Raw genomic sequence first — 16,467 nt, forward strand, 5'->3', positions numbered from 1 at the left:
CCCAGAGGGCAACAGCCGGAAGACAGCCGAGGCGAGCGGGAGGGGCAGTCAGAGTCAAAGTTTGGGTCAGGTCACTTTCAATTCACAACAACAAAGGAGTTTATCTTTCCTATCTTTTCCGTATTAAATCATCAATTTCCACAATTCTGGTTGGCAGAAGCATCGATAGTCGTGAAAAGGTATAAGGACACAAAAAAAGTCAAGGTCGAGGAGGGATGTGATCTCTCAGTGTAGCTGCAAACCAAGCAGAGTAACACCCCACTGACACCAACAAGGAACTCAGGAAATGCTTCAGCAGCATTGTGGGAAAAGGAATTCCCCACGGTTGTGGATTTAGGCCAAGACATGCCTTAACTAACCTGTCATCACTAGGAAGGACACAAAGTGGGTTGTGGAGAGGAGCGCATAACAGACTAACAGCTTTCTTTTCACATCGAGAACATACAAAATAAGGACATCCCAATGTGCAGCTTCATGGGTTTTTAAAAACAACTTGGCACACATTTGCGAACCATTTTTTCCCCCCGTTTGATGTGTGTCGTGTTTGCAGCTCGTCTCAAAGTTTCATCCACCTTCAGAGAGACCTCACAAACTCTGCCATCAAACAGACCTCTCCAGAGCCGTGTACACCCACCTGGCCGCGATGAGGTCCAGCAGGTGTTGCCAGCGCTCGCTGACTTTGTTGAGTTTGTGCTGGATCTCGGCCGCCTTGCTGTCTTGGCTGGCCCTGGCCAGGCGCTCGCCCATAACGTGCAGCTGCTGCTTGTTCTCCTGAGCCACACTGATCTCCTCCTGGTATTCCTGGTGGAGAAACGCCGAGCAGGTGAACACAGGGAGGTGTCAGTGTGATGTCAGGGTTCAACACCAAGCTTTAAAAAGGTGGTTACCAGACTTTCAGGTTGCCATTTTTAGTTACCTTATATTAGATATAGAAATTCAGATTCGATGAATAAATCAGGAAACACATTCATGTGTAATGTTGACAAGTTACTTAAAACTTTCACCAAACAGTCAAACAACTTTATTTGCTTGGCCATCATCTCTAAAACTGCCCATGCGAGTAAACGTTGTTGGTTACAGTTCCAACTGCGCCAGCAGTATTTAAATATCCCAAAAATTAAATAAAATGTTTTTTTGCGGTGTACTTTTTGCTGTTTGTTTCCTATATATTTTATGTAAAACAATTTAAGAAAAATGTCAAGAATTAGCTGCCAATTTTTCAAAATAGTTCCCAATGCCAACCAGGCAACTGTTACTGTCGTGTTTGTCCATGTATTTGCGCATCAATAGTGTAGTTTAGTGGTGCGTTTGTAAGTCAAGGTTGAACATTTCCAGCGCAAATCCACCTACTGCACAGATCATTTTCACATTCATCATATACATCCATTCCAAATCATACTATTTAATGAAAAGAGTGTTTTTAACCTGGCTTTTTATAGTGGGAAAATGAAATGTGTAAAGATTGTAACCACTGTCAATTCTTATGTCAAAATATCTAAAATACTTTTTATGCTATAATAATCTAGACACAACTATTTTATGCGCGTGTACTTCGCATTTGTTTATGCCTGGAGCCTCGGTGTTCATTAGTTTGGACATAATATGTGCACTTCAGGTATATTTGTGGTAAAAAATTACCTTGCGCAGCTTCTCGATCATCTCTTCAATCCTGATGTCCCCATTCTGAGAGACTTTGCTCTCCATGTGTGTGAGCCACTCGCACAGCTCCTTGTTCTTCTCATTGAACACGGCCCACTCATTCAACTTCTCGCTCACCTGCTGCCTGCGCAGGGAAAGCTGAGGGGACAAGAGAAAGAGACGAGAGGGGAGAATATGAGAGGAAAGTGGTGGAAGCGGATATACAAAGAGGAGGATAGTGAAAAGATTGAGAGAAAGAATTTAACTGGTGGAAGATAAACCAAAGACAAAATAACAACAATAACAAGCAGTAGCCACAATGCCCTTTTAATTCTTCAAATCCTCTCTTAATGTTAGTCAAACAGCTCATAACAGTAACAGAAATCTCTCAACAACACTGCTGGGCCTGTGACGCCTGAAGAGTTAACCATGAGTATGGAAAGTTAGCCACAGCTGATCTCTCACTCTCAGCTAAACCGGGTATGTAAAGGGCAGAAAACAGCTAAATTAAATGCAAGAGAAGGTGAAGATAAAATCATAAATAAAACTAATATTACACAGAGGAAGGAAGGCCTTTGAGTATTTACTGGAGGAATTAAAATCTCAGGCATGTATATTGTTTGTCTCTACCTGGTGGCAGACCTCCTCCCACTGGCGCTGTAGTAGATGGAGGCGTTCCTGTAGGACTGTGATGTCATCTGCACTGACCACACCCTCCAAGGAGTCCCTCAGCAGGAACAAGGAAGTAAGGTCATCGGTCCAGCCCTCCACACTGCTCTCCAGCTCCTGCATCCGTGACATGATGAGAAATGATGTACGAAAAGAGACGAATGATCCCCGGCCTTAAATTCAAAGACAGAAACTACTGTAGCCTGTCAGGAGGGATTTATTCTCTCATAACTAACAGCCAGAGTCAGAGAGAACAGGAAAACCACAGAGCAGGTGTACGGAAGCTGAGCTGCAGCTGCTGCACCCTCAGAAATAGTGTGAAAAAGCAAAACGGCACATTGACGACGAACATTAGAGCAAAGCATGTTGCAAAAAAAGAAAAACGTCTGTTACATATAAGAATAAAATTTGCTGAGACAGCATAAAGGTAACGGCAACATATCTCGTTCAATGATGGTAAAACAGCTAAATTCAAGGTTAAAGGCAGGATAAGGTAACAGAGATGTCCAAACCTTGCACCTCCTCCTCCTCCTCCGTCACTGTGACGGTTCTGCTGTGCTGTAATCATTTGTGGACCCGGAGAACGTCTCCATTATGCAACACACACAAAAGAAGCACGCACATACACCCCCACGGCCAACAGGGATGCTCTCACTCTCTCATGCAGCACATAATATCTCTCTCTCCCCACCCCCTCTCTCTCCTCAGCTGATGCTATGTGCTGCTACTCGCACCCCCCTCCCCCCAAGTGGCTGAGGACATGTCATGCATGAAACATGACCGCATACACTGTCCAGTGGTTAACGAGAGCTGAGAGGGATCATAACGTGAAATTTCATGCAGAAATTTAGATGATTTCTGTTCCAGCAAAAAATAAAATAAAACAAGGTATCATTAAGGCTTCCTTTAGCCTGAGTTACATTAACAATTATTTACAGGATATTTTTACAAAGATTAATTTAAAACATAAAAAAAAAAAAACGACCAAACAAAATTTCTAAAACGTTACGTCTCCACAGGAAAATAAATCTTGCCCGACTACTGAACCAAAAGGTCACACAATGAGACAGCAGCTAGATAGATAAGTCTGTTTGTTTTTGTTGCATCTGATCCGTCTGTTTATCTGTTTGTCCTCGCAGCCAGATTAAAGAGTTATTGAGAGGACAAGTCTCAGTGTGTGTATGTGTGAATGTGTAAAAGGAGACAGAAAGAAAGACAGTGTGTGTGTGTGTGTGTGTGTGTGTGTGTGTGTGTGTGTGTGTGTGTGTGTGTGTGTGTGTGTGTGTGTGTGTGTGTGTGTGTGTGTGTGTGTGTGTGTGTGTGTGTGTGTGTGTGTATTATATTCTCCTCACCTTGCATCTGATTTGCTCAGAGTGTAGCTCCTCATGGTGGTCAGGCAGCAGCACAGACAGCTTTCTCTTGAAGGCCCTCAGCTTCTCCAGCGACACAGCTATGCCCTTCTCACATCGCTCCCAGTTCTACATGAACACACACAATAGGATTTAGAGCAAACAACACACACACACACACAGACTGCAGTCCTTCTTGTATATATAGAAATGCAAATATTTTTTCCTCCAGCTGTAGCAGTGGTGTCAGTAAGAGTAAACTGCAGAATACACAATCATACACTGACGCACCTACTGTACATATACAAGCACAAACACAAGGCTGCCCGCATAACGTATTATGCCATAGATGGCCCACTTAGCTCTGAACCTCTCAAGCAGCACCACGAGACAGAGTGATACAGCACAAATTCAGCAGCCAAAGGAGAGAATTAACAGAGCTCCTTAACAAAAGAGGGCAGTTCTTCTCCAAAAAGCCTGAACTACAGCTATATTTAGAGTTCAGTTCAGGATAAAACATGGTGATATTTGGTAAGAAATGCAGCAAAGTAGCATACCTGAAACAAGAGTCATATGAAGCTACAGTATTAAAGTGCCAGCGAAAGAAGGTAGACATCAATTAAGATCGTAGGAGGATGATGATCAAGACAAAGACCTTCAATAAAAAAAAAAAAAACGAACCCGTGATGGATCTTTTAAATTGTTATTAAGTCCTATTAAAAACAGGGCACCATCACAGGCTGCAAAATCCACCTTGCAGGGTTCAAATTATTACAGCTCACTGCAGTCTGTGTGTTGTGTGTGTGTGTGTGTGTGTGTGTGTGTGTGTGTGTGTGTGTGTGTGTGTGTGTGTGTGTGTGTGTGTGTGTGTGTGTGTGTGTGTGTGTGTGTTTATGTGGATGTGTGTGTGTGTTTATGTGGATGTGTGCCCATGGCTGGCACTTTTTTTTTTAATCTTTGTGCATTTGTGCCATTTCGTAAAGCTTGAGCCTGAGTGTGTGAGCAGAGATGCTTAGCTATTTATTTGAGGACAGAAGTGAGCTCCATCCCTGTACTTCTCTTTCTTTTTTTTTTTTCAGGACTTTAGGTGCAGTGTTGCATAATTAATGTCATAACCTGGCTTCACTGCCCTACATGTCCGAGCAGGCAGGCTCATTAAAGCCTCAGATGGGCCGATGCCCTTCAGCACCCTTCAGAGAACCTTTTTACTGCAGTGTGTAAGAGACACAGCTTCGCCTGCAACACTGACTGCGCACATCACAGCCCTGCACAAGGACGTCTAATAATGCAGCACTATTTGTTCAGCCACAAAAATTACCAAAGTAATTACACTGGTATTAGTCGATGTCAAAACAATAATGCCAATCAGCATTGGAACTTTAGTGTAGAACACTGAATAGAAATAATTAGGGTGAAATAAAGACAATGCAAACTGTACGTTATGTTGTCAAGTGACAACGATAACATCAGGAGAGCAAAAGAAATAAAACACCAAAGGAGAATAAAGCTTTGTTGTTATTCTAGCTGAAGTCTGACCTTGAGCAGGCCATGCAGCTCCTTCCTCTGCTGGTCCAGGCGGTGGTGGGCGTGCCTCCACCTGTCCTGAATCTCCATCAGCTCCGTCTGCAGGGTGGACTCGGCCCTGGCGTCGGCTGACAGCAGCAGGCTCCTGCCGGCCTCCACGGTCAGGATGTAGCCTCCCTGCTGCCTCTGAAGCACTCGTTCCCTCAGCTGGAGGAGCAGAGACAGAGACAGAGGGCAGAAGGGGTGCAGGTTAACTAAGGGACTCTAAGGTTGGACAAAGGGTGAGAGTTCATAAGGACAGGGTTTGGATTTTGAGCTTTGAAGCTGTGAGTGAGTAGTTTAAAATAGGATATACAGGATGTTTGTCAAGAGTTCACACAGTAGATTTAAAAAGTTATCTTCACTCTTCAAACAAGCTGAAAAAGAAAATAATTACTTCAGAGGAGAAAATTCCCAACCTAATCCACCTGCCATCTACCTGGAATTCATTTCAATTCGAGTGGTGACTGGCTAAGATAATAAAGCATAAATAATTTCAGAAATAAGTATGACATCTTAATGAGCTACCGAGGCATTAATAAGTCTTTTATTTTGCAGTAGCTTACCTGTATCTGATCTAACAGGTGTCTGGCCTGCTGCAGTGCTACTGCTTCTCCTGGCTGATGCACATCTGGATCACGTGTCACTTCTTGAAGCCACCGCAGCAGCTTCTCTGCCATCTGCCGGTAGTTCTGCCACTGGCGGACCAGACTGTCAATGATGCCTCTTCTCTGCTGCGCCCGCCTCACCACTCCCTGCCACTGGTTGCTCAGCAAGGCCAGCTTCACACTGAAGTCATCGCTGTTGGTGCGACAAGAGTGAGAAGAGTGTGTTAGCTGCTCACAACTGGATATATTTTTATACATAAAGATAGGCCAAAGTATAATAAAGGCCTGTGTGTGTGTTTGTTTACCTGTCGTCCACTTGTCCCTGATCCAACATATGATGCCCGTCACTGATGATGGAATAAAGAATCTGCTGTCTGCTGAACATCTCTGCCTGGAACAACTGCAAGTACACATTAAAAATAAAACACTGTGAACAATCAAGGGCAATGATTAGTACACAGCTTGCATTAAGATCATACATATACCCACACACAAACACTAACAAGCATGCGAATAGACTCACCTCATGGTCTCTCTGTTGCTCCAGCAGACTCTGGTAGTTGCCTGAGATCTCAGCAGCAAGCTTCTGTTCAGTCTGAGACAGGAAATCCATCCAGGCCTCACACTTCTGCAGGAAACTCTGCTGCTGGAGCAACACCGACTGCAGTTTACTGGAAACAGAGAGAGACAACATTAGAAACATACACAGCAGCTTAATACATGACTGTATAGTTGCAACTCCACATGATGCCACTATTATCTTTACATATTAGTTATAAGTTAGTATACTGAAAAGAGTATATTAAATGAGTTGCCATGTTGTTATCTCATCGAAGAGAAGGACACATTTTGAGGTATTTCCATCAATGTTCTTAACGTCTTAATGTTAGAGTAGCTTCTTTTTGTCTTTTTCTTGATTATTGAGGTCCATGCCAATTTTTCCACAAAAGAGAAAATATCAGCTTGATTGCTAAATTGTGGTTTATTATGAATGTTTAACTCTTAAATAATATCCAAACAAATATAAGGATATATAAAACACTTTCTTAAAAGTTATAAAATATAAAAATATGACTTTGCTTCCATAATTTCATGAGCTCCTGAGTTTGTTAAAAGACAGATCACCTGCTTTTGTTACACTGAAGATGTTTCATGTTTCAAGTTTCAAGACCAAACAATGAATGCAATATATAAAAAAAAAATCGTGTTTTTTGGTGGGTGTTTGACTCGAGGTATGGTGGTCACTGACCGCCCAGATTTTACAGTGCTACAAAAGATGAAGGTTTTAGGTACCTGAACCTCTCGGTGAGGTGAGCAGAGTGAGTGGCCCAGGCTCTGTTGAGACTCTGCAGCCGTTTAACATCTCTGTCACTGACTGGAAGTCTGTACACCAACTCGTTGACACGTTCCAGGTCGGGAGACAGACTGCTCAGCTTCAACAGGTGAACCTGGAAAAACGTGATTTTCAGCGGGGCGGACGAAGGAACAAACTTGAACATAATCAGTTTACATAAAAGAGAACCAGTTGTCTTCACAAAGAGAATAAAAAAAATACCCTGAGTTTCTCTAAACAGGACTGGACCACAGTGACATCTGGTGAACCAACTGGGTCAGACTCCTTCAGCGCCTCCTCGGCCTCCTCAGCCGTACAGATCAGTGAGTCAAGCTGCTCTCTGAAACCTTCAAAGGACTGAGATCCAGACTAGAAAACAGTTAGACAGACACAGTGTGAATACAGAAGTGATGGTCTACCGATCACATCCATTTTTTCATATATTGGGGTGTATGCACAGTCGGAAAAAACCTTCTTTGCAACTCTGAGACCCTACCTGCAATACTTCTTGCTGCCTCTGAAGGGCGTGCTCCAGTGTTGCTAAGCGATGTGTGAGTGACAGGTGGTCGGACTGGAGTGATGCCAAGGAGGAGGCGTCGACTTGGCTCCTCAGCTGTTCCCCTAATGTTTGCAGGTGCTGGAGGGACTGCTGCACTGAGTCTTGGTCACTGAGGCACTCCTGCAGAAACATCAGCAGAGAGAAACAGCTTAGACAATCACTGTCTATAAGTTGGATAAGAGTTTGTAAGGAAAACCTCCTCATGTCAGAGTGTTTGTTGTTTCATCTGGTGGGTTTTAAAAGGGTTCCATTTGTTTGTGTGGCATATTTTTTCCCAGCCCAGTGAGTACCATTTGATCTTTTTTAAGGAAGTAATACAAATTCAAATTTTTGCATGAGTAAAACAAGCATCCTGTGTTCTAGGCTTCTCAAGCAGTCAATGCTAACACCAATAAATTATTCTACTTTGTCTGGCAACGGTTTGAATCAGTGCTCCTCAGTCAAAATAACAGTCTGTTTAAAGTATTAAGATTGTGTGTCTCTAGAGATCGCCCAGTATGGGCCTACAAGCTCAGCGTGACACCGGGGAACCCCTGCAGTGTAAATCAGGGGCCTGTCTTTCCCTTTGCCGTCTCCCTCTCAGAGGGCTTTGTTACATTGTGCTGTGAATCTGCATTCAGGGAGACAAAAGGACAGGGTGCAATTTGGTATTCTGCAGAGGGGACGGCGGCTTTGTGAAACCTCACAGGGAGCTGACGAGCAGTTCAGGAGTTTAGCTGAGCAGGAACAATCTCCTGATATGTTGTAAGCGACACAAAAAAGAGAATAAAGGAATAATCTAACATTAGATTTGGACCCTGGAAGATAACACCTACAGATATAAATGTTTAAAGCATTAAAAAAAAAAAAAAGCTCAAATATGCTCTGCTACAGTGCTTCATTGTCCTATCTATACTCACATTGCAGTCCTTTATCCAGGCGCTGCTCTCCTCCTCTGTGATGTCCCTGTCAGTGGCGCTCCTCAGCAGGCGATCAGCACGTTCTTCCTGCTTCTGAACTGCTGTGACACACTGGCCGTACAGTGACCAATAGAGCTGCCACAGTCCCAGCAAGGCCTTACTGCTCCGCAGCTGCTCTGAGATCTGCTCGAGTAGATGATTCCACCTGCAACAGAGAATGAGAAACAGGTTCCATAATGAGATCAACTCAGCATATAGTTTAGCTTTAAGATTAAGATTTAGAGTGCAATCTAAATTTAAAGTCACTCAGAGCCGTGTTTTCGTTATCATCACCTGATGTTGACGTCCTGGAGCGCTCTGTTGAGTGTTTCAGACACAGAGGGATGACACTCGGTCAGTAGCTGGTGAGTTATGGAGCCAAACTTCCTGAGACTGCTCTCCTGTTTATCCATCTCCTCCTGCAAATTCTGATCAACACAGACACCAACAAAAAGTTCATTTTTCTCAACTTTTACAACATTTTTTCAGGGATATGCCAATTTTCCAGGACAAAGAGGGCAATTTATTTTCTGCACTCCTCACCTCCAGACTCTCCACCTGCTGCTGTACTGCCTCTAGAGATCCATTAAGGAGGTGCAGCCTGGACACAGAATACCTCCCCTCCATCAAGTAGCCATCAATCTCCTCTGAAGCTCGCCGGTACAACGTCCACTGCTCCAGCACCGACCGCAGGCTCACCTTCAGCTGACTTATCTGAAAGGATCGATGGGAGACAAAATATGTAAGAGTGGGAAAAATCAGGAAGCAGCCAAAGGTGGCGTGAGAGATACGAGAAGCTCACCATGTGGTCCAAATGAGCCCAGGACTGGTTCAGTCCTTTGAGGGTCTCTTTGACAACCGAGCAGGCAGCTCCTTTCTTATCCTGGATGAGAGCATTTCCTCTTTCCTCTGCTTTCTCAAGATCCTTCTCTTTTTCCTTCACTAATTCTTCCAACTCCTGTGGAGAAAAAAAATAGAAGAAAAACTTTATAGAACCTCTAAAAAAGCCCTCTGAGGTATTTATGGGCATGCGGTGTCTCTACCTGACAATCTTTAAGTGCATTCTGCACCGATGCTACGTCCTCTATCCTGTGTCTCTTCTTCAGTTTCTCCTCCTGTTGTGTGAGCCAGGTTTTCAAGGCCTGGACTCCATTTTCATGCTCTAACCAACCTTCCACAAGTCCTTCCAAAAGCTGAATCTAAAACACAAACACATTTCAGAACAATTTAACAACTCAGAAATGACAAACTAAAAACAGAACAGATTAATTTTTAACTACACTTTTTTTTAACGCTTACCTTTTCAGTGATGAGCCCCTGTAGTATCTGCCATCTTCTGTTCATAGCTCCCAGCTTCTCAGCAAAGTCTGTTTTGTCACTTCGTTTCCCCTCCACATCCTGACTGCTGATCTGCAGCACTGATTGGTTCACAAAGTCCACAGTCAGCTGCTTACAGGTCAGATCGATGCGGAAACCCTGAGAAACAAAGAGGAGACATCATGAGACTGTGATGAAGGTGACAGAATCCGTGAAACGATGGGTGGTATTCAAGGATGTTGTACCTTATACTTCTGTAAGAAGTTCTGCACCATCTCTGAGCCCACAGCTCCCATGATCTTGTCCCGATCTTCCTCTATGATGTTCTCCATGAGAGAGATCCAGCTCATCAGCTCTGTGATGGCATGTCGGGATGCCAGCTTCTCCATCTGCAACTGATGGACCAGAGTAGAGGTGTTACAACAGTGCCAAAATACAGCCTAATGCTAAAACTAACTACCACTGGAAAATAAAATTAAGACAAATGTTGACTTCTTTACAAGATCCATTCCGAAAGAAAAGAAAACAACAGTTTTAAAAACGTTACAGTTGCTGTTTTCAGACCTGGTGAAGCTTCTCTTGGACGACAGGGATACGAGTCAGCAGTTCAGCCCACTTGGTGTCGATTTGGCCCAGCGCTGTCCTCAGACTAGCCGTGTCCACTCTTTTTAACCGCAGAAGCTGGTTGCCTGTGCTCAGCACAGACGAACGCAAAGACGACTTAGCGTCCACCTCTTTGGAAAACTCCTGTGAGAAAAAAACAAACAGCAACAGAAGTTGAATTTTAAACAGACATTCATTTAACTTTACACTACATGTTTGGCGATGACGTGATAACCTAACTGACCAGGAACGCATAGAGGTGGTCTCTGACGGTCTCCAGCTCCTGAGGTACTGTCACTGACTGGGTTGTCCAGAACTCCAGTCTGTCCAGGGCCGACTGCAACCAGTGGCTCAACTCTGCAGACTCACTCTGGTACCTGGAGTTTACAAACACACAGGTAAATATGAACATATTTATTATTTTAGCTTCTTTGCTTTACAGCAAGGATTACAACATACTGACTGAAAGAGCTGCGCAATCACAGACCTGCTCCAGTGTTTGAGTGTCGAGTCGAGGCGGTGCAGCTCTTTGCTGACCTTGGTGGTGGAGGAGAGCCAGTGTTCTCCCAGCTGAGTCAGCTGGTTCTCCAAATCTGAGCAGCCAACGGACAGAAAGAGCTTCTTGCCCTCCTCCAGAACCTGGTAAAGCTGAGGCTGATGCTCTGTCAGGCTGGCCTTCAGACGCTACGAATAAGAGCAGGGGACAGATGAAAAATGGATAAATTACAAATTCAATTCTCTAAGACACAAGCTTGACTATAGCTTTCAAGGAAGATAAGATGGCCTTCTGATACTGCATTTATTTTTGCATCTACGTGTACCCAGTAGCATAAAGAAGCTTACCTGGTAGAGACTGATCCTCTCAATAAGTCTCTCTTCTGTCTCCTCCACCAGACCCACAGTGGGGATGCTACACTCAACAGCCTCAAGCTGTCTACACACAGCCTGATAGTTCTCCACGAGTCGGCTCCACGACTGTCAGACACGGAGAAGAAAGCGCAGTGTTGTTTATTTTATTTATTTTTACTGCACTTTGGGATGAAACTGTGAAATTATGAAATTGTGCAACAAATGTTCTCTATAATTTGATATTATTCTCACCTCCAGAATGCCCTCCAGCTCAACTCCCCTCCTGTGGGCCTGTTTGAGCACATTGTGGGCTGAAGCCATGGTTTCCTCCAGGGCTTGGCTTTCCCTCTGTCCCACCAGACCCGACACTTTACAATAAAATGTCTGGGTGAGGATCATATGGCCTTCCAGACCCTGGAAAAATTCCTGTATTTGAGGAGAACAACTTTGTAAGTAAGACAATGTCAGAAAAAAAAAAAAAAAAAAAAAAAAAATGGAAACCCCGTAATAGTGTTAAATAAAATACTACGGTGTTTCTTCACCCTCCTTACTTTGTGTTTATCTAGTAAAATCTGGACCTCGATGACAGAAGCCACTGTCATCTTTTGGTCAGCGGCCATCTTGTCCTGAGCAGTGTCCACCAGGTCGGTGAGGTCATGAAGTGCAGCTTCATACTGAGTCTTCAGAGACAAGCCCTGGTTCAGGCTGCTCCGTCTGGAGCCCACCATGAGCACCACCTCCTCATATGCATCCTAAGAAGACACAACAACATGACAAACATTAGTTATTAAAATGCAGAGACATTATGATCCTGAGGGACAATCCAGAGGAGAAAATAGTTCTTACTTGTAGTTTGAGTAGTTCCTGGTTGGAGGTTTGGTCAGACTGGAGTACCTCTGCTCTGCTCTTCAGCTCAGTCACTCTCTGCTCAATATCCCTCATACTGTCCTCCACCTCTGACAATGTCTGCGAAGGACACACCATGTTCACTGGATATATCTTCATAGGAGTCTCTACAAACTTTCTTAAATATACTTGTAATTCTTGTGTGTCTGCAGGTGGTTGGTATCACACCTCTATCTGTTTGGATGCAGGTCTGTCTGCAGTTCCAGCCATCTTCTGCAGCAGCTGGTGTTTACTTTCAGTCAGGGCCGTGAACAGCATCCTCAGTTCAATCTGGAAAAGATACCAGAAACAATGTTAAAGTTATGAATGATGGTGTTGGCAGCCACATCACAACCTAAGTGCAACAGTTTGGCTTTAAGACCTGGAAAGTCGAGTGTTCCTGCAGTCTGTCCCTCATGCCGTCACAGTGGTGCTCCAGGGCAGAGTCCAGCAGGCCCATCCTCTCCTGGAGGCCCTCTAACGTGTCTTCCATCAGAGCTCGTTCCTCTCCTCCACACACCCGGCCCATCCCTCCACTCAGCTGCTCTCTGCACTGGTTCACCTCCCTGGTTATCTCCTTCAGCTGTTTATTCAGACCCTGAACAGAGTGAAATTGGGATATCAGTCCAGTGGAGTATTGGTTGCTTATGTTAAATCATTGTGTCTTCATAACCTCTGTTAGCAGTGTCACTATAAAACCAGTGCTTTTAATTAATGCTAGAAAACTGCCAGTATTAGTAAAACATACAGGTAATTTTATTATTTTCTGCTGTGATGTAAATGTCTGACTATTTTATATCTTTAAGAGTGAACCAAACTGATCGTATTTGTTTCCTTCTACCTCTAGATTAGTGAGTTGTGTCTCGGTGTCCTCGGACAGCAGCACAGGACCGGAGAGCAGCTGATTCTCAGCAGCATCTAACCAGGAGGAGGCTGCTGATACTGCAGCATACAGATCCTGCTGGACTGTTGCCCCTCCAAAAGACGCTGCCAGCTTACCCCCACCGCCTGCAGCCTGTGAGGAGGAAAAAACGAAAATTGACCCAGTGAGAATGCTTCGGTTTTCAGTTAAAGACACAGAAATGTCTTCATGAGCAGAAAAAAAAAAAAAAGAAAATCTGTGCTTTACCTCTTGAGAGATTCTTTCCAGAGACTGGTTGCAGGCGTCAAACAGAGCTCTGGGAGAGCGAGAGTTCTGGCTGGCAGGCTCGCCTCTGAACACCATGCTGGGACTGGAAAGACGGGACCGGTGGAGGACCTGCACACAACAGTGATATATGAGAAATATATGAGGCTCAGACTGGCAGCAAACAATGAAATTATGTGAAATGTGAAATTATGACAGGAAGAAAAAGTACCACAAAGAGTACTTTAGCCTGAAATAATGACCTCCTAATGTATGTCAAATTTAACACAAAACATGTATTCAAAAACATCACACTTTGAAAATCTAAATTTAAAGCAGAAAGTAGAGATCCACAGTGTCTGGTATGTGTACCGGGCTGAGCTGGTCTTGTTCCAGTGTGCTGAGGGAGAGCTGCAGCTTCGTGCTCTGATCTTTATTGAGATTTTCCCATCTCTGTCTCAGCTGGTCCACAGGAGACAAGGTCTCAGTCTCCAGCAGCACTCCACCAGGGACAGATATCTCACTGTGGGGAGACAAAGCAACTGCTGTGGTCAAAGTCCTGACTGGAAAACATCAAAACGGTTTATTGTACGCTTAAGGTTAACATTTTTAAGAATATAACACATTTCTCTAAAGCTTTGACAAAATAAATTGTAAATTTGGCTTGACATAGCCAGATACAATATCTGATCTTTGGAGCTTCTGCATAAACCTTTTTAGTGTTTGGATGTGAATAATAATATTCACATTGAATCCAAAATGTAAATGTTGTCATATTGTGGACTCCACCATAGACATCTAATTCTTCATGTCAGTCGATAAATGTCTGTCCTAAACTCAGCCTATAGAGGTGTGGAGAGGTGTGTTTAAGTGTACTGTGTGTTGGCATTTTTCTGACGTGTGAAACTTATGTCTCCTGTACCTGTCCCCGTTGGGTGTGGTCTGTTGACCGAGTAACTCTTCCCCGACACTGGCTACAAACTGAAGCAACTTCCTCTGTTCAGCCACTCGCTCCTGCAGCTCCTAGAAATATAAGACTTGTGTTAGATTACCTGTAAGGGGGAGTATCCAAGACGAATGAAATTGATTTAGTTAACAAATTACATACGGCCCTCCAAAAGGTCAAAAGTAAAGCGGTCAAGATAAGCTTTGGCCAGGCCTGTTAAATATTTTAAACAAATGCTCAGTTTCTTCTCACCCTCTGTCGCAGCAGGTTGTCGTGGTGCTGCTGTGTGCGTGTTGAGCGGGCCTGAGACAGCCAGTCCTGAACGTTGGGACTCAGGGACAGAGACGAGTCTGGCTCACTGTCCTCCTGCTCCTGCAATGAACCCTGGGAGACAGACAGATGCCAGGGTTAAGAAGTGACTTCAGACCAATGCTGTACAGCAGATATCGCTGTCATTTTTGCAGCCAAGAGACATTTTACTGCCAAATTAAGTAACATTTTAAGAAGAAATAATGAGAAAGATGTTATGTATTAAAGTGTTGTACAAGTCTTAAGAAGTACCTACAAATAATTATATATCAAATAGAGATTGTTGTCAGCATTTCAAATTGCTTAAAAAGCTACTGTATCTTCCTCATTTATTATACAGTGATCCATTGGCTAGGAAATCTCATTAGTAACCAAAGAGGCATGTTGAGGGAGGCCAGTAGCTCAGTGTATGCCTGGATTGTCTTTGTAAATAATTTTCTGTGGAAACTGAGACATTTTTTAGAGGAAAACTAAAAGCACAAAGCCAAAACGTCATGTTGTGTCATCAGAAACACACCTGATGGCCTACATTTAGTGAGTGCATGTGATGAGTTAGCATTCTTTTGTCTGGTGTCTGAGGCCCATTGTGAGACACACAGGCTGTTGTTGTTCCACAGTGGAAAACAGTGGACTTTTATGAAGGAGAATGAAATGACCTTTAGTACTATTTGCACAATACTACCATTGACGCTGCAATCCAAATCAACATAATGCAGCACAGCACAAGGAAAATGATGCAAAAGCAGGAAAGAATTAAAGCTGGGAAACTGAATGTATGGTGGGAAACCAAATACATGACCAACTGATCTCACCTGTATGTCAACCTGTTTGTCCTGCAGCATCTGCTGCAGCTCCACCAGGCTGTCTTTGAGGGAGTGCAGTTTGAAGGTGAGCTGCTCCGCCTCTCCCTTGGTCTCAGCCCGGCCCTCCAGCACCAGGCTCTCACTGTGGACGGAAAGCTCGGACAGGTACGACACCTTCTGCTCGATCTCAAACAGCATGTTCTGGAAAGGCAGAAGTTACAGTTGACAAAATGAAGCAGTGTCTACTTGTAAACCCTCCTCATCAGTATTTTTTCCAGGCTTAATCCGTTTCTCTCAGTCCCCTACATCATTTCTCAAGAGAAACCCTCCCTGAGCTGTAAGCAGACTAAGTGTGAAAAGTGCCAACAATTGTATAGAAGTGGAAAAGAGGGGGATTAAGGTTGTATTGGTGTATTTCACAACAACAGCGCTCAGCAGAGAGAATTTTACTCAGAGTGCCTCACATTCCTCTTTACTCTTTTTGCTTTGTTCATTGCCGTCATCTGACATTCAGTGGAAAAGCAAAAAAAACTTTGTTCTTTCTCCACTTCATACTGCGAAAGCCTCCTTATGATACTTTAATTTAAATTTCAAAACATCTCCTGTTCGTTTGTGGCCCCAGATGAAATTGCTTTTTTCAGGATTTTTTTGTTTTGACTGACACAAGTACAAGACAGGTAGAGTTTGTTGTAGGATAATATAACTGTACAATGGGAGACCAAAAGTTTTGGCTCAGTAAAGAATTCGATTAAACACTGACCCATGACACACTATGCTAAGTGGTTTTTAAGCTGCTTACAGTGTAGTGGTTTTCTTGTTGTGTAGAAGTGTTTAAATGAGTAGACTCTGGTTGTTTAGCGAATAACTAACAAGTTTAAACCATTCACAGAAAATTTTAAAAAAGTAATCCTACTTTCCAAACTACCTACTATTATCCTAATGCAGAGACCTATATTCATCCAACACCACCTT

The 16,467-nt window shown here is 43.6% G+C and overlaps 1 protein-coding gene across 1 annotated transcript in view; it reads right to left on the bottom strand.

Moving 5' to 3' along the window:
- syne1a (spectrin repeat containing, nuclear envelope 1a) overlaps window positions 1-16,467 on the bottom strand; it is a 119,801-nt gene that overhangs the window by 14,676 nt on the left and 88,658 nt on the right. Inside the window, 33 exon segments of the mRNA XM_069721665.1 lie at window positions 635-801; window positions 1,639-1,797; window positions 2,269-2,424; window positions 3,660-3,785; window positions 5,193-5,387; window positions 5,786-6,020; window positions 6,133-6,227; window positions 6,351-6,498; window positions 7,121-7,275; window positions 7,383-7,529; window positions 7,657-7,839; window positions 8,619-8,823; window positions 8,952-9,085; window positions 9,201-9,371; window positions 9,460-9,615; window positions 9,701-9,856; window positions 9,957-10,133; window positions 10,220-10,369; window positions 10,539-10,721; window positions 10,822-10,954; window positions 11,065-11,261; window positions 11,421-11,552; window positions 11,679-11,852; window positions 11,978-12,178; window positions 12,273-12,392; window positions 12,501-12,602; window positions 12,694-12,909; window positions 13,153-13,326; window positions 13,441-13,569; window positions 13,810-13,960; window positions 14,360-14,460; window positions 14,636-14,767; window positions 15,505-15,696. Coding sequence (XP_069577766.1) covers window positions 635-801; window positions 1,639-1,797; window positions 2,269-2,424; window positions 3,660-3,785; window positions 5,193-5,387; window positions 5,786-6,020; window positions 6,133-6,227; window positions 6,351-6,498; window positions 7,121-7,275; window positions 7,383-7,529; window positions 7,657-7,839; window positions 8,619-8,823; window positions 8,952-9,085; window positions 9,201-9,371; window positions 9,460-9,615; window positions 9,701-9,856; window positions 9,957-10,133; window positions 10,220-10,369; window positions 10,539-10,721; window positions 10,822-10,954; window positions 11,065-11,261; window positions 11,421-11,552; window positions 11,679-11,852; window positions 11,978-12,178; window positions 12,273-12,392; window positions 12,501-12,602; window positions 12,694-12,909; window positions 13,153-13,326; window positions 13,441-13,569; window positions 13,810-13,960; window positions 14,360-14,460; window positions 14,636-14,767; window positions 15,505-15,696 — 5,252 coding nt within the window.

This window comes from Brachyistius frenatus, unplaced genomic scaffold (genome assembly GCF_029030835.1).
Source record: "Brachyistius frenatus isolate BFR_SWC_R1_liver_20210118 unplaced genomic scaffold, ASM2903083v1 Contig_270, whole genome shotgun sequence".
In the NCBI taxonomy this organism is placed as follows: domain Eukaryota; kingdom Metazoa; phylum Chordata; class Actinopteri; family Embiotocidae; genus Brachyistius; species Brachyistius frenatus.